At 42.5% G+C, this 21,435-nt stretch overlaps 1 protein-coding gene across 3 annotated transcripts in view; it reads left to right on the forward strand.

Moving 5' to 3' along the window:
• Positions 1-21,435, forward strand: part of Clip4 (CAP-Gly domain containing linker protein family member 4) — an 85,103-nt gene that overhangs the window by 645 nt on the left and 63,023 nt on the right. Inside the window, exons 2-4 of one of the 3 annotated variants that reach the window (XM_028778965.1) lie at positions 8,319-8,375; positions 13,134-13,138; positions 18,498-18,645. In XM_028778965.1, the coding sequence (XP_028634798.1) occupies positions 18,513-18,645 (133 nt within the window). In that variant the 5' untranslated portion in view covers positions 8,319-8,375; positions 13,134-13,138; positions 18,498-18,512. Of the gene's footprint in view, positions 1-8,318; positions 8,376-10,595; positions 10,638-13,133; positions 13,139-18,497; positions 18,646-21,435 lie in introns of those variants that run through there. The other 2 variants (XM_028778967.1, XM_028778966.1) reach the window with 2 other exon arrangements.

The raw sequence follows: 21,435 nt of genomic DNA on the forward strand, positions 1-21,435 counted from the left end.
CTTCTTCTTCTTCTTCTTCTTCTTCTTCTTCTTCTTCTTCTTCTTCTTCTTCTTCTTCTTCTTCTTCTTCTTCTTTTTAAAGATACACTGCATGGTCAGGAAGTAAGGAGGGTGCTATGAACCTGGGCAGAGTATTGGGATTCCTGCTCAGTCTATTCTTTCTTTTTGTAGTTGTTGAAATTATTGATTCATTATTATTAAAGAAAGCTCATCATTTACAATTAACCCATCACAATCTAAGTCATCTGGTTTTTAACAAATGCATAAAGCCCTCAACATTCCAGTATCAGGATGATGTTCTTGCTCCTCGAATCCCCTGTGCTCTGCTCATCCAACCTCCCTTCCCTAGTCCTGATAACTACTGAGAATGTATTTTTACCATAGTGTCACCTTTTCCAGGACGCCAGTTAGAAGGGAGTTACCCTCACTACTGCCCACGCTAACTGGACGAAGACACGCACTATAGTCAGGTTGACTTCTCTCTTTGACTGCTATTCACTTAAGTCAACTCCCCTTCGTCTTTTTTGTGGCCCAAGAGCCAATCACTTACTGTTGCTAAATATTGTGTTTTCCCACAGTTTATCCACTCAACTACTAAAGGCAGAGGATGCCTTAGCTGCTCCAACATTTGGTTTTAGTTGTGTGTGTGTCTATGTGAATATATTTTTAAATCACTTGGGCAAATGCCTAGGAGCATGGTTACTGGCCCATAGCATCAGACTGTAACAAACTGCCAGCCCATATTGCGAAGCGTGAGAACCATTTTGCTGCCTCCTCAAGTAATGACTGAGAGTTTTCCATATTCATCAGCCTTTGTTAGTGCTTGGAATTTTAGCCCTTCTAATAGATGTATAGTGGGCTCTCATTCCTGTTTTCAGCTCCCTAATGACTTAGGATGTCTGCTCATATACTGATTGGCCATTCATGTTTCTTCTTCAGTGAGGTGTCTGTTCAGATCTTTTGCTCATTTAAGGAATTTGAATGTTCTTGTTGAGTTCTTTTGGATAACATCAGATATATACTTTGCAAAGATTTTCTCCTGGTTTTGGCTTGTGTTTTCACTGTCTTAATATAGCCTTTACAATTTACTTCACTCTTTATTTGTGTGTGTGTGTGTGTGTGTGTGTGTGTGTGTGTGTGTGATGGCTTGTACCTTTGATATTATGTCTAAAAAGTTATCATTGAATCCACTGTTACCTAGATTTTCTCTGGTGTCCTCTGGAAGTTGTATGACTGATTTCAATTTATTTCCATGCTAAGTTGATAACGAACTTTTGTGGAAGGTTGATGTGGAACTATCATTTTCTCACCATTGATGCAAGCTTATTTTCAGTAGCTAAATTTTACTTCAAAATGCTTAGATTTCTTGGGGTGCTTGTAACAATTGTTGTTTTTTCTTTATAGTATGTAACAGGTAAAGGGGGCAGAGAGAGAAGGACAGGACACAGCTGACAAAGTCCCCACTATTTCCTTCACTGGAGACATGTGGTAACTTTTCTGTGACCCTATGGGACAGTGTCTCAGGCTGTTAATGTGACGTTTGAGGCCATTCTAGCCCTAATCTACCTTTCTAGTTCATCTCATAGTTCCTCACTGTTAGGCTGCTCCAGCTAGACTGTTCCAGCTTGAGTGTTGGGATTCCCCACACATTTTGGTGCTAAAATATAATCCACAGGTGAGAGTTCTTAGGGGTGATAGCTTTAGCATTTAGTGTGTTTGTAAGAAAGCTCACTTCCATTTCCATCAGGTAACAGCAGAATAAGGAAGACACTCACCTATAAACGAGCAAGAAGGTCCTTGCCAGACTCAGAATCTGTTGGTGCTGTCTCTGGCTTGCCAGCCTCCATGCCTGAGACAAATCTCTAGTGTATAACCCTGCAGTCTGCATTTGTCTGTAAAGTAGCCAGAACGGACCAGGACTCTTCTGTAACTTACATACATTTGGAACATTTGTTCCTGTCTTCAAGGTTTCTCTCCTAAAGCATCATGTTTATGAGTTCAATCTCTGGGGGCTGGAGACACACCTCAGAGGTTAAGAGCACTTGCTGTTCTTGGAGAGGATCAGAATTTAGTTCCTAGTATCCACATAGTGGCCCACAGTCATCTGTAACTCCAGTCCCAGGGGATTCAATGCTATTCTGACCTCTGCACACACAAAGTTCAGATACATACATGCAGACAAAGCACTCATATACATAAAATAAAAACAAATCCTCGAAAAAAGTTTAACCTTTGGATCAAAGTGGTCCAGGTTTCAAATCCTGGTTCTGCTTCCTACTATATGCTCTTGGGTAAGTTGCCTGACTTCTTCCTGACCAATGTTTTAAAATCTGGGCTCAGGACTCCACATGGGTTGTCTAGTTGAATGTGGAGGTGAACGGGATCATGAGTGAAAAAATGTAGAAAGCCCCATTCTATACCTGGATTTCTCCAACTGAAGGATTGAAACCTGAATGATATTTAATGCATAAAGGTTTAAAGGCATAAAAAGACAACAACCTACAGCTCAAATGAAGCGCTGAGGACAGCTAGCTCCGCATTTCCGTGACATCTTGTCATGCTCCCTTTGAGCTCAGGATGTCTCTGTTTGAAGCCTTTCCTGACCACATCAGTCTACCGTGTGGAAAGTCTCTCCTTGGAAAACCCTGACAGCTAGCCCATTTCTTTGGTAGGGGCCGGGCTTTCTTGTCCATTGCTTATGTCTTTGGATGATCGTGCATTAATGAACATAATTTTGAGTCAGGCCTGTGCCTAGTGAACCATCAGGAGGCAGGGACCACTTACCTTATTTTACAAAGGAGCAAACTGAGGTTCAGGGGCGTTAAGAAGAAAGATGGGGACTGCGGAGCTGGTGAGAAATGATTCTGGGATTCTGTTCAGGCTGCCCATCATGGCCTATGTTCATGGCAGTCTTTCTTCTTTACTGGAAAACTAGAGCGACCTAAGTTATATCTGGTCACAGTGTCCACCCTGCTGCCCTCAGAGTAGGAGGCCCTAAACATATTTCTAGTAATTTGTTGGACCAGGTATAATTTGGTTGCTTTTCTAAGTGCTATTTAGGGCCTTAAGGCTCTGCTTATCTTGATTATGAAAAACTTATTGCATGCTATATTTTCGTGGGCCTTTAAAAGCACAGACTATAAGAACTTCTTACTCTTGTGTTGAACTCCACATGAATCTAAAAAAAGTTCACATCTCTTTTTCTCCTGACTATTCCCCACAGTCTCAAATATGCCTGGACAAGAGGTGCCCGAATCACTCTCATTCTCAATGCTGTTTTTGTCACAAAGGAGACGTTCTTGCAGCTTGGAACCAGCTCATTGGTCTGTCCATGGCTTTCTTTAGTTAGGTGACTCATTGGATGCTTGTTGACAGGTGCAAACCCGGGGCAGCTCCTGTGGGGGAGGGGCCTGTCCTGATATTCTCAACTCAATGTTATTAAAACCATGATCGTTTATCATGACCTAGGGTGAAACTGCACTGGTTTGTAAGCAACTGATGAGAAGATAGCTTTGGTGATACACAAGGCTCTTATACTGTAAAGCACGCACATGAAAGGAAGGCATGCATTAAAGCTTCTCAAGGCCTTGGATCAGTGGGTTGTGGCCCTGTTGGGCTGAATGACCCTTTCACAGGGGTTGCAATCAGATATCCTGCATATCAGATACCTACATTAGGATCATAACAGTAGCAAAATTACAGTTACAAAGTAGCACCAAAAATAATTTTATGGTTGGGGGGGTCACCACATGAGAAACTGTATTAAAGAGTCACAGCATTAGGAAGAATGAGAACCACTGCTTTGGATGGAATAGTCTATCTTGATTGGGGTGAAGAGCCTGGTTCCTTCCGTCAGCTCTTATTTCCTGAATTTGGTCTATTCCAGAGACTGGGGTATTTGTGATATAGCAGTGACAGAGGTCTAATAAAATTCCTGCCTTCTTAGAGCTCCTTGGAAACAAAATGAAAAAACAAACCAAAACATTTTTAGTATAGAAGGATTTCTGAGTTCATGCAAAAGAAGAAAGGAGGACCCACTCAGTCATCATTCAGCATTAATTATTACTGTATTATAATTATTATCAGTATTGTTCATCTCTCTTCCCTACCATACATTTATCACTAGTGAAACACCTTAAAGCAATCTCAGGCAGGAGACAGTTTATTCTATTCCTCATGATTGTTTAATAGATAATTTTAAATAAAATATAACTGCAATGTCATGATCATAGATAACAAAATTAATAAAAATTTTGATTATAATTTAATATCCACTTTGGGTTAAATTTCCTCTAGTGGTCCTATGAATATTCTTTCCTTCCATTTTTTTTTTTTTTTAAACAGGCTCTCTCACATTGTAGTGAGGGTTGATGTGGAAGTCATTATGTAGCCCAGGCTTGCTTGAAACTCATAGGAATTCTCCTCCCTGATGCTACGACTATAGACATGAGGCATATGCCTAGCTCAAGAATTTCTTTTTAATATGTATTTGTTTGAATCCACACAAGATCTGCACACTGTAGGCTATGGATAGGGCTCTGAATTGTTCTGGTCTATGGCAGTTTCTCCGCGCTCTTTTGCTGGTTGTAGGAATGAGTTCTTTGTTCTGTAGAAGTTCCTAAACATAAATTTGTTTGATTGAATGTTTGTTTTTTTCAATGATATTTCTTCATGCTTTGCCTTTTCTGTAAAATGATAGATATATAATATAGATCTTTGTTAATGCCAGTTTCAATGGTAGAGAGGGGATCATTGAACTAAAATTTTCATGGGAAGTAGCTTGATGCTATGTATGTGTGCCAGAGATGTTTCTAGAAGCACCTTGGTGGCTAGAAACTTAAATAACTGGTGTGAAAAATGTAGTTTTTGTACGTGTGTGTGTGTGTGTGTCTGTGTGCACGTGTGTGCACTCGAGGCCAGAGGTCAGTGTTGGGTGGCTTTCTCAGTCATTCTCCACCTTGTTTTTGAGACCGGGTCTCTTACTGAATTGGAACCCACTGGTTTCAACAAGGATGCCTGTTAACAAGGATGGCTGGTCAGGGAATCTCAGGAGTTCCTGTGTCTGCCCAGGTGCTGGGGTTATAGGCCTATGCTGCCACAGGCAACTTTTCATGTGGGGCAGGGGATTTGAGCTCAGGACCCCCATATTTGTGTGGAAGGTGGCTTTTTAACTAAGCCATCTCTCCAGACCCTGAAAACAAATGTCCTTGTGCCACAGTGGCAGTTCTGAACCTAATGCTATGAAACAGTCCCTTGGTCCCTGCCCAGGATGACCCCAATGAGCAAAGTGAAGAACATAGTATCTATATGGGCAAGGTCATGGGAAAGAGTTGCATTTTATAATGGAATATTAGCATATCACACAGCAGATGATGAGGACACATTTGGATATACCTGTATCCTCTATATTTATCTATCAAGTCTATATATCTGTATATAGCACAGAGATAAAAATATGTGCTTGGGATCAGGATGAGAGATGGAATAAAGGCATGTATTAGATAAGATCACCTGGTGAAAGACTGGTTTCCTGGAAACCCCTCGAAGAAGTGCCTACAGGACTGTTGTAGGGTTTCTCTGAAGTATACATAAGATGGTGCTCGCTGAGCCACAAAGTATCTCTGCTTGACTATGCTATAGAATGTAGCATTACATTAAACACTCGTCAGTAGTGCAGGACGTTTCCATATCCTTGCCAACACTTGGGATTATCTTTGCCTCTTTTTGCCTCTGACAGGGAAAAGCCCATCTATACACATCACTTTTATACTTTAACCTTCAATCATATTTTTGTGCATGAATCCAACACAGGCACACACACACACACACACACACACACACACACACACACACATTGAGGAAACACAAGAGTTAAAACTAGAAAAACAATTAGATTTATATCATCTTTCACGATTGCATTCAGTCCTTCTTCATGGCCTGATATTACCCTTTCCTGGGCACCCTTCTTTTTACATGTACTATGGCCACAGTACATTTGTTTACACACATACATGCATACATTGTAGGCTAGAACCCACATGTGAGAGAGAACATGTGGTTTTTTTTTTTTTTTCTGAGACAGGATGACTTTGCTTAATATTGTACATTCTAAGTCCACCCAGTTCCTGGACATTTTGTTTTTATTTCTTGCCCATCTCACTGCTTGCTTACCATTCTGGGCTTTCCTTTGCACAGACTGGAGAGTCTGTGTTTCTTGGGGTTATTGTTGTTGTGATGACACCAGGATGAAAAGTAGCTTGGGGAGGAAAGGGTTAATCTCACTCACACTTCCATATCACAGTTGATCATCAAAAATAATGAGGGTAGAAACTCAAGCCGGGCAGGAACCAGGAGGCAGGAACTGATGAAGAGGCCATGGAGGGGTGCTGCTTACTGGTTTGCTCCTCCTCATTTGCTCAGCCTCCTTTATAGAGCCGAGTACCACCAGTCGGGCGGGGGTGGTGGTGGAGGGAGAACTGACAAGGATGGTTTGGTCCCCTCCCACATAAATCATCAACTTAAGAAAATGCTCTTCAGGCTTGCCTACAGCCCAATAAGCCTATGTCCTTAGGGAGACATTGTCTCAGCTGAGTTCCCTCCTCCTTGATGATCCTAACATGTGTCAGGTTGACATAAAAGTAGCCAGCACACTGTGTTAATTTTCTATCTGATAGCATCTACACTTGCTTGGCTAGGCCTCTGGGCATGCCTACAGGATGCCTACAGGGCATGCCTACCTTGATTATGTTAACCGATGTGGGAGAACCCACCTGACTGTGGGCAGAGCCATTCTCCAGGCAGTAGATTCTGAAATAGAGAAAGTGAGCTGAGTTCTAGCATTCATCTCTGCTCCCTGACTGTGGATGTGATGTGGCCAGCTGCTTCAAGCTCTGATGCCTTGATTTCCCTGGGATGATGGACTAATCTTTGAATTGTGAGCTAAATTCACTCCTTTCCCTCTTAAGTTGTGTTTGTCAAAGTATTTTATCACAGCAACAGGGAAGGAAACGAAGACACATCCCCCATAAACTGTCTACTGTTACCCTTTTCTCAGTTTTCCATTAGTTTTTGACTGATTTTTGTTGTTTTAGATACTAATTCTTAGCTATGCTCATACATTTCACATAGCTTCTTTCAATTTATCATATCTTTACATTTTTCTTTTTAAAAAAGTATCTTTAAGTGTGTATCTGCATTTGGGTATATGCATGGTGCAGTACCTACCATGGCCAGAAGAGGGCATTGGCTCTGATGGAGCTAGCGTTAAAGGCAGCTGTAATCTGGTCTTTTGTGGGTGCAGGGTCCAAACTCGGGTCCTCTGCAAAAGCACACTTGCACTCTTAACTGCTGAGCTGTCTCTCTACTTCTTTTTATTGGAGGTGTTCAACTAGGGCCACTCAGTGGAAGAATTTTGTAAGGACTTACAAATTTGTCTGGTTCTTTGTTAGTTCTAGTTCCTGATAGGAACAGATTAAGTTGTTCTATGGTATTTCCTCCACCATCTCTGGCACTCACCCCAGGCCCTCCAGCATGTCAGGCCCACTTGTGCCCCTGAGAGCCATGCCCAGTGCTTTAGTTGTGTATTGGGAATACATTCTTGCAGCAGATCCATGGCATCTCCTACACCTTCTTTCCCCTTTGTATGTTCCACAGACTTGCTCTTTGTACTTAGCACATGATTTTTTTGTTTTCATTATTAAATAAGCCTGTTTCACCAACACTGTCCTATAAATAATTCATTTTTTCTTAAACCATTGGCTTGTGGTTCCACTTTTATGTATACCAAGGACTTGCTTATCCAGGGCTCTTCTTCAGAGTCCTACATTCTAGGTAATTTTTCTGTTTATTCCTAGAGCAGCATCCAGTTATTTGTATTATGATATAGTAAAGACATAATCTCTAGTATAGCAAGTCTCCTCCTTTTGTTTTTGCGTTTGGAAATTCGCCCTATTTAAAGTTATATTTGTCCTAACATATTTTATATTTATTGAGCACCTTAAAATTTTAGTTATAACAAAACATTGAGTCTAGTGATCAGCTTGACATTTTTACAGTGCAAAGCCACCCTGTCCATGGCATATTTCTTCATCTGTTCAGTCTTTTTTTATGTCCTTCAATAGAGTTTTAAAAGCTTCTCCATAAAGTTCTACAAAGTTGTTAAGTTAATCCCCAGATGTGATATGAAGTGTCTCCCTGTCTCCTTCCTGCTTATTTGCTGCTGATGTAGACTACTGGAGTTTATAAACTGATCTTGTATTTGGCAGCCTTGCTGAACTAATTCCTTCTAACAATGTGCTGATTTCTTTTGGGTGTTCCAGGCAGAGTCCCGTTGCCTGTGAATATAGTAAAGAGGAAGACTTTGCGAGTTCTGCTAAGTGCTATAAGCATCCCTGCTGGTTCCCACCCACCTGGCTCTCCCAGAAGACTGTATTTCATGTACTCACTTTGGGGAAGTGAATCTCTCCTTCTCTCTGAATGATACCCTGTCCAATGCATGCAGCGAGGAAGAACAATGTCTGAATTTCTGAGTGATCCCTGCTCATCATTCAGGCATCTCTGGGCCCCCCCCTAATGGCTACGAGGATATTTTATGTAGGCCATGGCAAACAATGTCTTGAGAGACTTTCAGATCATACTTAGTGTAAATCTTCTGTTCCACTTAATTTGTGGTGAAGACAAATTTTATTACGGGTAGTGTTCTGTTTAGTGGACAGTTGGTCACGCTTCTTCTTTTCTCTGTGGTCCTGACTACTGATGGATGCTGTCCCCTCTTGGCACTTTGTTTCATTGTGACATTCTGCTCGGCACCTGTGATGGATCATATTGTCTTGCCGTTCCAATGGCTAGTTCTAGCTCCAAATTTTGACTTCATATAATTGTCTCTTTTCCTTGTTATTAATTGGAAGACCTAGCTGCAAAATTTGTGTGATGTGTGTGCATGTGTGTGTGTGTGCGCGTGTGACAGGGAAGAGTACAGCAATAAGGACAACAGGGCAATAAGGGCCTGTGTTCCTGATGGCTGAGGAGTAGTTTCAGGCTTTGGAGTCAAGGCAACTGAGTGGCAGACTCTCCCTGGTGACTTGTTGTTCTTGGAATTTGCCTGTGTACTGTGAGTGTTGGGTGTAGCAGGAAGATCCAGTAGTCTGGCTGGTTCTAACAGAGATCTTCATTATAGCTTAGTTCCACTCAGCTTGCCACACCCCATCACCTACTAAGAGTGGTATCTTGGCAGATACTTTTTAAAAAAAGCAATAAAAGTAAACTGTGTAACTCGGAAATGTCACCAGCAGCTCCTGTTACAACAGATCCGTATGAGTTTCTGTCTTTCAATGGCAACAGGATTCATTTAAAGGCACTTAGAGCCAACTAAAGGCAAATTGCTTTCTCTTTTAGCCAGCTGAGGAGGTGGGTGGGTTAGGCAAGAATTGGGTGTGATAAAAACAGGGAAAGGGGGGTGGAGCTTCCAAGGGAGGGATAAGTATCTATGTTACATTAGCATCCTCAAGAGTGCATGAAGACAGAGTCTGTGGGGAGAGAACCTGGCAGCTGCCCAGGGGTGTGGGATGGTGGAATTTAATACTGCATAAGCACCCTGAGTTTTAGTTGGCCCCGTGCCCCACCAATTCTCCATTGTGGTCGCACCGCCTCAAACAACTCCTTTGCTATCTTGGGTTGTGTTAGTAGAAGCTCAAGAGGTAGGCAGAGGTCGTAGGCTCTCCTCGGCACTCACCAGGTCACTGTTCCATTCTGAGCATCACATTTAAGAGGTCTAAAGACAAGCCAGGATGTACCCTGAGGAGTCCTTCAACAAGCTGGTGAGTAGGGTTGCAACCATGCCATAGATGAGCAGCCTGGGAGACAGAGAATGCTCATTGGTCTATCTTGAACTGAACTTAGATTCTTTGAGTTCCCATGGCAGAAACAACCCTGGATTGTTGGCTCCCAAGGAAGGATGCTTTGCAAAAGGCCAGTCTAAGCTACCTTAAGAGTTAGCGAGTCCCTTCTTAGGAGTGTCCAGCTAGAGGCACTTGGTGGGAGTACGTTGTGAGGACTCAAGCAATGAGAAAGTCTTTGTATTTGTTTTCCTAGCCTCTAGAGGCAATAGTTCTAACTGGAAAAAGGTGCTTTGGGGTGTGGTGTGCACTTACCTCGGGGCTGGCAGGAACACTGATGGACATCCATTCACACGTTCTCTCAACAAGTTAGTTACCACACGATAGGGAAGGAACACCAACAAGATAATAGTTTGTGAGGTACCCCAGAGCATGGCTGTGGTGTGACACTCTTAACTCAAGTTTACAAACTTGTCGATCACTTTTGGTCTCCATTTAAGATCCACGCCTTTCTGCAGCGTGGGAAAGAACTACAATGTCAGCACCCACATCTGCTAGGGTCAGATTCACTTCTTTCTGGTTATGGGAAGACATGAGATGGGAAGTAGAAGGTAAGCAAGGAGGGAACAGACACTAACGACCAGAAGTGCGGGCTGTGACTATTCATTTCTTCCCTTGGCTGGCACACTTCCTTTTTAATTGCTCAGCTGGGTATTGAGAAGGGTTTTCACAGCAGGACCTGGAAACTGATAATTGACTGATGGATCTTACCCTAAGCCATGCATGGTCACACTCTTTAAAAAGGTAAGATGTGGCCTCTGCCTACCAGATACTGTAGGGGGGAGCTCTTCCAGCCCAGAATGCTATGAAGCAAGGGGTGGCCAAACAGGGCCAACTAAGACCATGCAAGAGGAGGGAATGCCGGCTGCAGCCCCAATCACTGTCCTGGCTAGCCACGGTTCCTTTAGAGCCTGATTGTGCTGCGCTGGACAGATCCCCACTTGTGCACGGGCACGGCAGGGGCCCCGGGAAAGGCCACCAGACACCTTGAGCTTGGGGACAGCAGGTGCAGCAGCCGCAGACCTTCCTCCTGTCGAGGGGCACAGGGGCGCAAGCGGGAGGCGAGAAAGCGCAGGCGCGTGCGCGGGGCCGAGGGCCGAGGCCTGCGCGCAACCCGGGTGGCTGCACTGCGCGCGCGCCGACCCGCGTGGGGGCCCGGTTCCGGCGCGCGCGGCGTGGAAGGCGGCGAGTTGCTGCTGCCCTGCTGGAGGCTCCGCGGCGGCCACGGAACCCCTGAGGGAGGGCGGGAGCGCGTCCCTGCGCCTTGCCTCTGCGCCCCGCGTCCGCAGCCGGCGCTCCGCAGGGACCCGGAGCAGGCAGGTGGCGGGACCCTGGGGGCGGCGGGACCGGGAGGCCGGGAGGCTGGGCCGCAAGGCGGGTGGCGGTGCGGGCCGCACCGAGGTCCCCGGAGGCCTCCCGGGACCTGGCTGGACGGGCGGGGAAGTGGGTGCTTGTGTCATTTGCTCTCCGGCTGAGATGGGTGCCCGGCTGAGGCCCACGTTTCCCGGATGCCCGGAGTATCTCCCACGCGCGGGGGAGTGTGCACCCTGGTGGGTTTCCACACGCCGGCCTCTTCAGGTTCTCACTCGCATCCCATTCTGACTTAGATCATTAAGAACCCCGTGGCCACGCGTGCTCAAAACTGAACTGCCTTCGCCTCCCCTTGCTGCTCTGAGATGCCTTCATACTAATTCGCTTTGAGAAGTTGCAGGAGGGCGTGAGCTGGGTGAGACCTGTCCCGTGCAGAACCGCAAGGATTGGATGAACCGGTTCTTAGCTGTGTGTGTGAGGTGGTTCACTTCATCCAGAGTCTGGGTAGGCCTTTGGGATTCCAAGTCAGCTCTGAGACAATGTTTTGAGGTGTATCAGAATGTTACTGTGGTGGGATAGGAACTTGGTGTCGGCTCCAGGCTACACTGTGGGTACATTGTAGCACTAGCTTAGGGTGAAAACAGTGCGTTTGAAATTCTCCTTAAGTGGGTTCCTCAGTGGAGACATTCATCAAATACTTGGTTGCAGTTGACTCTTGCTTTGACCTCTGTCAGTGAGTCAGCTGCACAGTTTAAGTTGACTATGTGGTAGAAGAGCAGGTGGCGTAGGACGAAGAGACTGGAGTGAAAGCATAGACTTGGAAATGGCCGGTTCCAGCTTTACGTTTTGTCGATGCGAAACAATCCTGGTTTCCTTTAACAGAAATATGATGCATTTTTTGGCAATGCTTTCATTTGTTAGCTACTGTTCAGTCTCAAAAGTTGACTCTTGACACAACCAAAGTGTTTATATCTCTTTTGTCGATTTAGTACGCAGTGTACTGTTCCTTGGATTTATTTCCACTCTCCTATTTCTCAGATACAATCCCAACAGCGAGGCCTTTAAAAAAAGCGATGATTATAGTGGTATCATTTTTCTTATAACAGTCGAAGGTTTGAAGTATATATTTGTGAACTTGAGCTGACAGAATCAACTTCACTGTGTCTCTGCTAAAACCCTTTAAGCATCTGGTTGCTTTTAGTCTGACTGTTCTCTTAATTATTTATAATTATGCTGCTGCAAGCTTGCTTGGCACATCAGACTTTCTCATTTCAGGCATCTGTAAGTTGTTTGTTCTCTGAAGAGTGAGCTGGACTGTTTCCTCCAGCACTGGTCAGGGAAATGTCCATAGGTGAAATGTCCTTCTGGTTAGCCACGTGCAGATTGATCCTTTGAACATTCAGATAGAGCTAAAACAGAACATGTTACACAGTTCCAGGTATATAAAATAGGCATACATTTATTGACAATAAATCATATATCTATCTTGGAACAAAGGTATACATATGATTTTGCAATTTAAAGATGAAAACAAATCTGCATGCTGAAGAGCTGACTTGCTCGTCGTCCATTTTTATATGTCAGTTGGACAAACATTTGCGACTCTAGGCTATGGAACATCTTCAACATTTTGTACAACTGATCTATAGTGCTGACAGTGCTGTTTTATGTGAATATTAATAGAAAATATTATAAATATACACAAATAAATACATGTGTATTTAGGATCCCTTTAGAAGTAGTTGGAAATTTTGTTCTAATCCAAATCAGTATTAGTTTATGAGTTTAAAAAAATTTACTTTTAATTTACATGCACGAGTGTTTTGCTTGCATGTATGTGTGCGCCTGGTCCTTGCTGAGTCTAGACGAGGGTGTTGGATCCCCTGGAACTGGAGTTGCCATGTGGGTGGTGGGAACCCAACCTGGTAGGCAGTGTGCCTAACTGCTGAGCCATCTCTTTAGTGTCAATGAATTTTTAATTTTTCAAAAAGTTATTTATTTATTTAATAGACAAAGTCTCACTGTGTAGCTCTGGCTGTCCTGGAACTTAGTACGTAGACCAGGCTAACTTTGATCACATTGAGATCCGCTTGCCTCTGTCTTCCAAGTACTGAGACTAAAGGTATGTGCCCAGCTAGTGATTTTGTCTTTTTTTTTTCCTTTTTAAAATTTAGAACACAAACAGCAATTAGTGAAATCAACATTGGAACAAAATCTAATTCTAAAATATGCTAATTTGATGCTTACATGCTGAGGAACGACAATGGGAACTTATTAAAAGTCTTTGTTTTCTGTAATTAAAGCATTACGTTTCTGTAAGAGCAGAATACTTTGTAGAAACACTGCAACCCATGACACACACCTGGTCTTGCATCTGGGTGTAGCTAATTCAGACAGTGTCAGATGGCACCAAATGGCATGTCCACATGTGCAGTGAACACTGTGTTCAGAATCAAGGCTGCAGGGAGGTCACACGGTAACTCTGTAAGCACTGTCGGAAACACCTCAGATACAGAATGTATTTGACTTTGTGTTATTTTTTAGGTGACTGTGCATTTGGAAACCTGAATTATTTCAGATTGCCATTTTTGTGTGTGTGTGTGACACTCCATTACTTGTGTGACACCCCCTCTCCAGCACACAGTTTTAAGAAACTCTGAGCTAGACCAAGTGAAAATTTAAAAGCTACATGTAGCTAGCCACATATCCTAGGTGCTCATCCAGCCCCTAATTATTAGGGCCCAGAAATCCTACACTGTCTTATCTCATTGTCTGCATTGCACTGAGCTCTTGTCAGTCAGAATACTAATTGTACGATATTTGGATACAATTTTTTCTTTCTGGTAGCAACCTAGCCCTGGGCTAGTATCTACAGGAGGGCAAGTGCATAACTCTTATCTTTGGAATGCACAGCTTAGGACTTGATGAGAAACAATGTTTATTGGATTCTTGATGGAACTCCTTGAGGGCAGGTGTCTGATATTCCATGTAGGACTCAAGGCTGCTTTTCTAGTAATTTGTTTGTAACAAATAAAAGGGTCTCTAGGTCCATGCTTTTACATGCTTATTTGCTTAGGTTTGTTTTAAATCTCATGAAAATAAAGGCTCACATACTTGCAGCATATATGTGGTGAGTGAACAGATGTTTTACAGGTAGCAAATAGAAGGATCATTGAAGTTGTGTTTGTAAAATATAACTACTTAGTCATATTTTTGAATTTTATGAAAATAAACAGCACAACCCACTGCTATGGAAAACTGCATGAAATGACTGTGATTCTTATGAATGTGGAGACAGCTTGGGTCTCCTTGTTAGTCAAGAAATTCCAGTATGCAGCTCTTGAGACATATCTCAAGCACATTGGAGGGAAAGGCTGGGGTGTAGCTCAGTGGTAGAGCGCTTGCCTGATATGTGTGAGGCTTTGGGATCAATCTCCAGCATCACAGAAATAAATGATTTCTTTGCTTCAGTTGGTTCTCTGTAGAGGCCCTACACGCCCACACCTCTCTGCAGAAGCTGGTTGTCGTTTCTCATTGTCAAAGCAGGATCAGGAAAAGCATGAGTTGTTGGAGACATGACCATATGCTTTTACTTAGAAGTGGTTTGAGTTAGATGGAATAAGATAGGATTCCGATGTGCCTGAAAGTTTGGAGAATTTAGTTCCCAACTAAACTAGTAGAAGAAACTAGTAGAAGTGGTTGTACCCAGTTAATCAGGGATGGCTTCTCTCAAAACAGCTCTCACCAGTTAGCCTTCAGAGACTTCAGAAAAAATACCTACTCAACTCAGGTCAGAATATCTGTAAACTTGATCAAGGCTCCAGGTGCCATAGCCCTTTAGACCTAGACGTTGTTTCTGGGAAGCCTTCTCGGAGTATGTGAAAGCTTGTGTAGTGTGTATTTGTGGTGAAATGAAAGAGGTTTTCTTTTTTCCTTCCAATACGGTAAAGAAATGGGACCAGGAAGATGCAAAACTACAAGGAATGTTCCTCAAGCAGGTCACAGGATACCGTAGTGTCTCTGGCCTTGACGTGCCGTGAAGTGGATTCCGTGTCTTATGTGGGTTATCTCTCTACTCTGGATCTGGAATTTCAATGTTTATTAGGTGTGTACAAGATGCTAGTTTTGTTCTTGTGGTAGTTGCCAGTTGTGTAAGATGTAGTTCTGTTATTATTATGTGTGTGCATGTCCACACGTGCATGTCTAGGCCAGAGGTTGATGTCAGCTGTCTTCCTCTGTACTTTTCTACTCTATTTACCAAGGCAACTCACCGAGGGGTTCCCTTGCTGAACCCAGAGATTTTGATTTGTCTGGTCTAGGAAACCAGCCTGGCTTGGAGAATTTGTGTTTTTACCTCCCGAGCGTTGTTATTACGGGGGACTCACTGTTGTCCACCCTGTTTTAATGTGGGTTATGAGGGTTGTGTGTGTGTGAGTAGTGTCAGAACTCTCTTGACACTTGCTCAGGTTTACCTCCTGTGCTCTTTCCCCAGTCCCAGACGAAGTTCTAATCTTTAAGGGTCTTGACAATCTGCAAGGAATGAAGGGTACTCTTGGGATCACAGCAAGCAATTATGTTTCATCACTTTGCTGACAAATTAAGCATGTAGAAAACATGTCTGAGTCCCAGAAGTGTGGTTACAGTGAAGTAGTATTCCCAAAACACTACTCGAAGCATGCTTGTCTCTTGATGTGTCAGTTCCCTGGTGCTTATGGAATCGAATGGTTTTGTTTATTTGCTTTGTCAGTTGAGAAAGAGAGTAACTACCTCCCCTTCAAAAAAACCCTCAAACAAAAAAACAAAACAAAACAAAACAAAAACCAACCAACCAACCAACCAACCAACGAACCAAAACCACCAACCAACCAATCAACCAAACAAAAAAACCTAACCAACCAATCAACCAACCAACCAAAAAAAAAAACAACCAACCAATCAACCAGACAAAAAAACCCAACCAACCAACCAAACAACCAACCTACCACATAACCAACCAACTAACCAACCAAACAACCAAACAAAAAACAAACCAACCAGCCAACCAAACAACCAAACAAAACCAGCCAACCAACCAACCAAACAGAAAATCAGGCAATCAACCAACCAACCAACCAACCAACCAACCAAAAACCACTGTAAACCCCAAACAATTAGCCTTTCATCTGCCTGTTCTTCCAGCTATATACCCTACAGCAGACCATCTGTTTTTGTTTTTTGTTTGTTTGTTTCTTCTGAGGCTCAGCTTAGGATATGCTCTGATTCTTTGAAGCTCCCATGGCAGAGTTTCCTGGTGGGAGTACATCTTCCATTTCAAAACCTGTGCTCATCAATGGTATTTCTTTTTAAAAATATAAACTACCCAACACCCACAGCCCATCAGTCACTTGTTTTTGTAATCCGTGAAGCATCTGGAACAGGGTCTTTTGTATGGTAGCCATAATGGAGATTTACTAAGTTTTGCTTTGGTTTTGGCTCTAAAGAGAGTGTCCTACTTACTGTGGAAAATATTTACCCAGATTTATTTCCAGGCAAACGGGTCTGCAAGTAGAAACCATAAATGGGGAGAAGTGTGATATGCAGAAAGAGGCTGTCATAGTGGTATCTTCTGTTGGGCCTTGATAATGAAGATCAGCACTGCTGTTTAACTCTAATCTTTTGTTGTTCCTGTTTATGTGGCAAGGTTAATGTCAAAAGATTCCAAGTATTGAGTAGGAAGTAATTTCAGTGCTAGCTCTCCCTCCCTGTCCCCCCCACCCCCAACTTGGTAGTCCTTTAATATAGTAAGAACCAGGCTAGTTTGTTTAATGCATAACATTCCTGTGCAAACAAATGCATAGTCTTTAAGCCATAAGAAAGTGAACTGTTCCTGCTGGCTCCTGCTCCCAGAGGAAAACGGTCTGAGTTAAGTGGGAAGGAAACCAGTTAGTTCTAAGTGACTGTTTCCCTGGAGCTGAGTGGGCTGGGGAAGGTGATCCAGTTAGTTAAGATGTGTCTTAGTTAGGGTTTCTGTTGCTGTGATAAAACATCATGATCAAAAACAACTTGGCAAAGAAAGGGTTATTTCATCTTGTAGTTTGTAAGCCCATCATTCATGGACATCAGACAGGAACCTGGAGGCAGGAGCTGATGGAGAAGTGTGAAGTATGCTGCTTACTGGCTTGCTCTTCATGGCTTGCTCAGCCTGCTTTCTTATAGAACCCAGGCTCATCAGCCCAGGGATGGGCTGTCCACCATGAGCTGGGCCCTCCCATCATTCATCAATCAAGAAAATGCATCACAGGCTTCCCTATGGGCCGGTCTAGTAGAGGCCTTTTTTCCATTGAGTGTCTTTCCTATTCAAAAAGGACTATTTTTTTTCCAAGTTGACTTAAAACTAGCCAGCATATGTTCATTATGCAAATGATAGAAAGCACATGCAAAATCATACTATAGTATATTTCCTACTAGATTAAGCTACTAGTTAACTTTTGTTTTTTTTACTGTATTGAATATAATCTAAAATCATTTGATCTTGTGTATATCTAAAAGTAAACATGATTCATAATATTTCAGAACAGAATAAAAAAAGCTAAGCTTTTAGCTCTATAGTTGAGCTTCACTTAGCATTTTCTCTGCTTTCTACATTGTTTCTGAGATATAGGCTGGGTATAAAACAGGTCTAATTTAGAACAAATGGAGAAGGCTATTTTGAGTTGATACCTTTTAAGGTCACAGACTTCTTCTTGTCAAAGATGAAGTAAAGAGACCCCAAGTGGAATGGTCTTAGTCATCTCTTACATTTGTGAAAGTGAAGTGATTAATTTTCAATTATGTTTTCTAGGATATCATAAAATAATAGCACCATGTCAACTAGAGGCCTAGAATCCAGTGGTGGATTGTGGGGCCTGTGTTGGGTTCTGAGAGTTAACTAAGGTCAGGCTATGGGGTCACTGTGGGACCCGTGTTGTGTTCTGAGAGTTAGCTAAGGTCAGGCTATGGGGTCACTGTGCCCTTCCTTAATTCTGCTCATTTGGATTAGCTCAGCCTTGTAAGACGGTTTTCATCTCTTAGCATGACGTTAATTTAAAAAACCTATTATAATTTATGTTTCCCTAGCTTTGCGTTGTGCCAGTACATGGGCCGCTGATGGCGCAGGGGTGTGGGAAGTGATACATGGTTTTTAAATAGCTCTGCTTAGACATTGAAATGTCAGGTTATAGGAGTCTGTCAGGATTTTTGTGACTGAAGGCAGTCATCTAAGCTGCACACTAGTGAAGTAGAAATGCATTCTGATTTTCACTTTCCCCGTTACAGGTGGTTTTCTAGAAGATGACCATAGAGGACCTCCCGGATATTCCATTGGAAGGAAGCTCTCTGATTGGAAGATACCCATTCTTATTCACAGGCTCTGACACATCTGTTATCTTCTCTATTTCTGCAGCACCGATGCCTTCAGACTGTGGTATGTCACGGGCTGCGGTATGTCCTGGGTCTGTATGTTGTCTATGTCCTGGTCACAGACTCCTATCTCAGGTTGTCTATGCTCACATACTATTTTAAAACCACATGCTGTGATTTTTAAAATAAGGTTTTCAGACTTTTCCTTTTTCAAAACCACAGTTGGTTATCAGAGTTTCTGCCTCTTGTGCTCAATGCTTTATTTCTGCTGCCAGCATCTTTATTATGTAAACATGTTGATTTTAAGCACTATCATGGATTTGGAGGATTTTATTTTTAGGATGTAATAGTGCTTAAACACGCAGCATTCTGCTATGGATGTATTGGTTTCAGTTAAACCAACTGACTTGCAGAAGCACCGTTGTGCTTAGGATTGGATCGAATGGAATCTCCACAGAGGCAAGAATGAGATTAGCTTCTGTTGAAATTAGCCCATTTAGGTTTCCTCTGTAAAACAGAAGCTTAGAAGGGGTCTACTTTTTGTCCGTTTTGATTTATTCTCCCCAAGAATATATTTCATAAGATAGTTAATAAATGAATAAAAAATTTTAGGAGGTAAATGGATAGAATTGTTACATTTCCAATGTGGTTAGAGTTTTCAGGTCAAGTCAATCACCATTTCAGAGTGTCTTTGAAGGCAGGGATAATTCAGGTTTTGAATATTATTATATTAGTAGATTAAAATTCCTACACTGGGAATTTGCCTTAAAAATCCCTCATCCATTTTAATGCTTCCTCATTCCAATCCATATTCAGATTCTACAGGTGTTAACCCATACCATCCAAGGACTTTATGTTCCTAGATCCTAGATTCTCTGTAATGTTTCCTAGTATTGACTGCATTCATTGCAGTTCTAGCAAATGAGTTTTGTGGGAGAAACTCTGAACAGGACATGGGCTCTGCTTATGACACTTACTCTATGTGAGTTAGGTCATCTTCAATTAGACCACCAGGCCTCAGCATGGAATAGCAGGTATATTTTATTTGGCTTACCTAATAAAGGGCAAGGCAGTCATTTGATGTTAGTTGCTTGATGTTTGTTGAATATATCCGTTGGAAAATGATAATGAGCATCGATCCCTTTGGCTAACTGAAGTAAACACTGCTTCTGTTCTTAGGATGGTAGATGCTTAGCATCTGTAGGCTTCCCCTTATAGAAATTTCATTTGTGAGATCTCTGACGTAGACAGCCTCTCGAAGATCCTCAGTTACTGGTGTGTGAGTCACTTTTTTATTGCTGTGATAAAAAACAAAAACAAAACAAAACACGACTAAGGCAACTTATAGAAGGAAGGGTTTATTTGGGGACTATAGTTCCAAGGAATCATGGGAGATGAAACAAGTGTTCATCACCATCCTAGTGGGGAAGCAGGGCAGCAAGCACTAGGTATGGCAGCAGCTGACAGCTCACATTGTGACCCACAAACAGGAAGCCAAGAGTGCTAACTTGAAATGGTGGGAGTCTTTCAAGCTTCAAAGCCCTCTCTGCAGTGACATATTTCCTCCAGTAAGGCCACTTCTAATCATTCCTAAATAGCCAGCAACTGAGGAACAGGTATCCAAATGCCTGAGACTTCTAAGTGACATCTCATTAAAAAACACCACAGTGAGAAACCAATGAAATAATCTATTTTATTGTTAGGAAGCTTCAGTTATAAAATGGTTCTTGTCTGTGGACTGAAAACTGTCTCCCTGGATGCTGGCCTGGTGGTACTTGTCTGACATGTGTAAATCATACTACTTGGAACCTTCAGAGATTATAAAGTAATTTGAACATTTTTCTTAGTCTTACTTTCTTTGACCATATGTTTCTAGTCTCCCTACCTGTTTCTGGTGGTCAGAATTTCTAGGCTTTTCAATCTAGATGTTTTCTTACTAAACTACCAATATCCCCCTTAAAAAGTGTATACTGAAACATTGTTACATGCTGGGCATGGTGGCAAATGTCTTTAATCCCAGCACTTGGGAGGCAGAAGCAGCTGGAGTTTCAGGCCAACATTGTCTACATAGTGAGTTCCAGGACAACCAGGGCTATAGAGAGAGACCCTATCTTAAAATAAAAGCAAAACAAAACAAGCAAAGAAGAAGAGGAGGAGTCCCATCCCAGATGCTAGTCAAACACTTAATAAGTACAGTCCATTGCTATTATTTAAAATGAGATGTCTACTTTTTTGTCATTTTAAGTATGTTTTTGAAAAATTAAAAATTATTTATTTTATACATGTGCATGTTTTGTCTGCATATTGTGTTGGTGCCTAGTGCCCTCAGAAGCCATAAGAGGGCATTGGATCCCTGGGATTGGAGTTACAGTTGTGAGCTGCCATGATGGTGCTAGGAATTGAACCCAGATCTTCTGGAAGAACAGCCAGTGCTCTTTTTCATTGAGCCATCTCTCCAACCCATTTGACTGTTTTTAATTACTGAAGCACTGTTACATGCTTTCCCTACCCGCAGGGCTGATGGTGTCACTCAAGACTTCTTGCTTTTTTCTCCTACATTTACTTTCCAGAACTTTGCTACTGTCTGTCTCTTAGGCTGGTAGCATAGTATCTCAGAGCTCACTAGAAAGGTAGTCTGGGGCTCAGTGGAGAGTTACTAGGTTAGAATCTACATTGTAACAAGATCCCGAGGAACTTGTCTCCATTAGTGTTGGAACAGCTCTGATACAGAACAAGAACAGAACTGTCTTTGTCCCTCACCAGTAAATCCAAGTGAAGGTATGATTAGAACTGAAATTACTTAAAAGCTCTGTAGAGAATTGACAGCTTTAAGTTATTTCTTTAAAATCCTACA

Source organism: Grammomys surdaster, unplaced genomic scaffold (genome assembly GCF_004785775.1).
Source record: "Grammomys surdaster isolate TR1022 unplaced genomic scaffold, NIH_TR_1.0 343, whole genome shotgun sequence".
Taxonomy (NCBI): Eukaryota; Metazoa; Chordata; class Mammalia; order Rodentia; family Muridae; genus Grammomys; species Grammomys surdaster.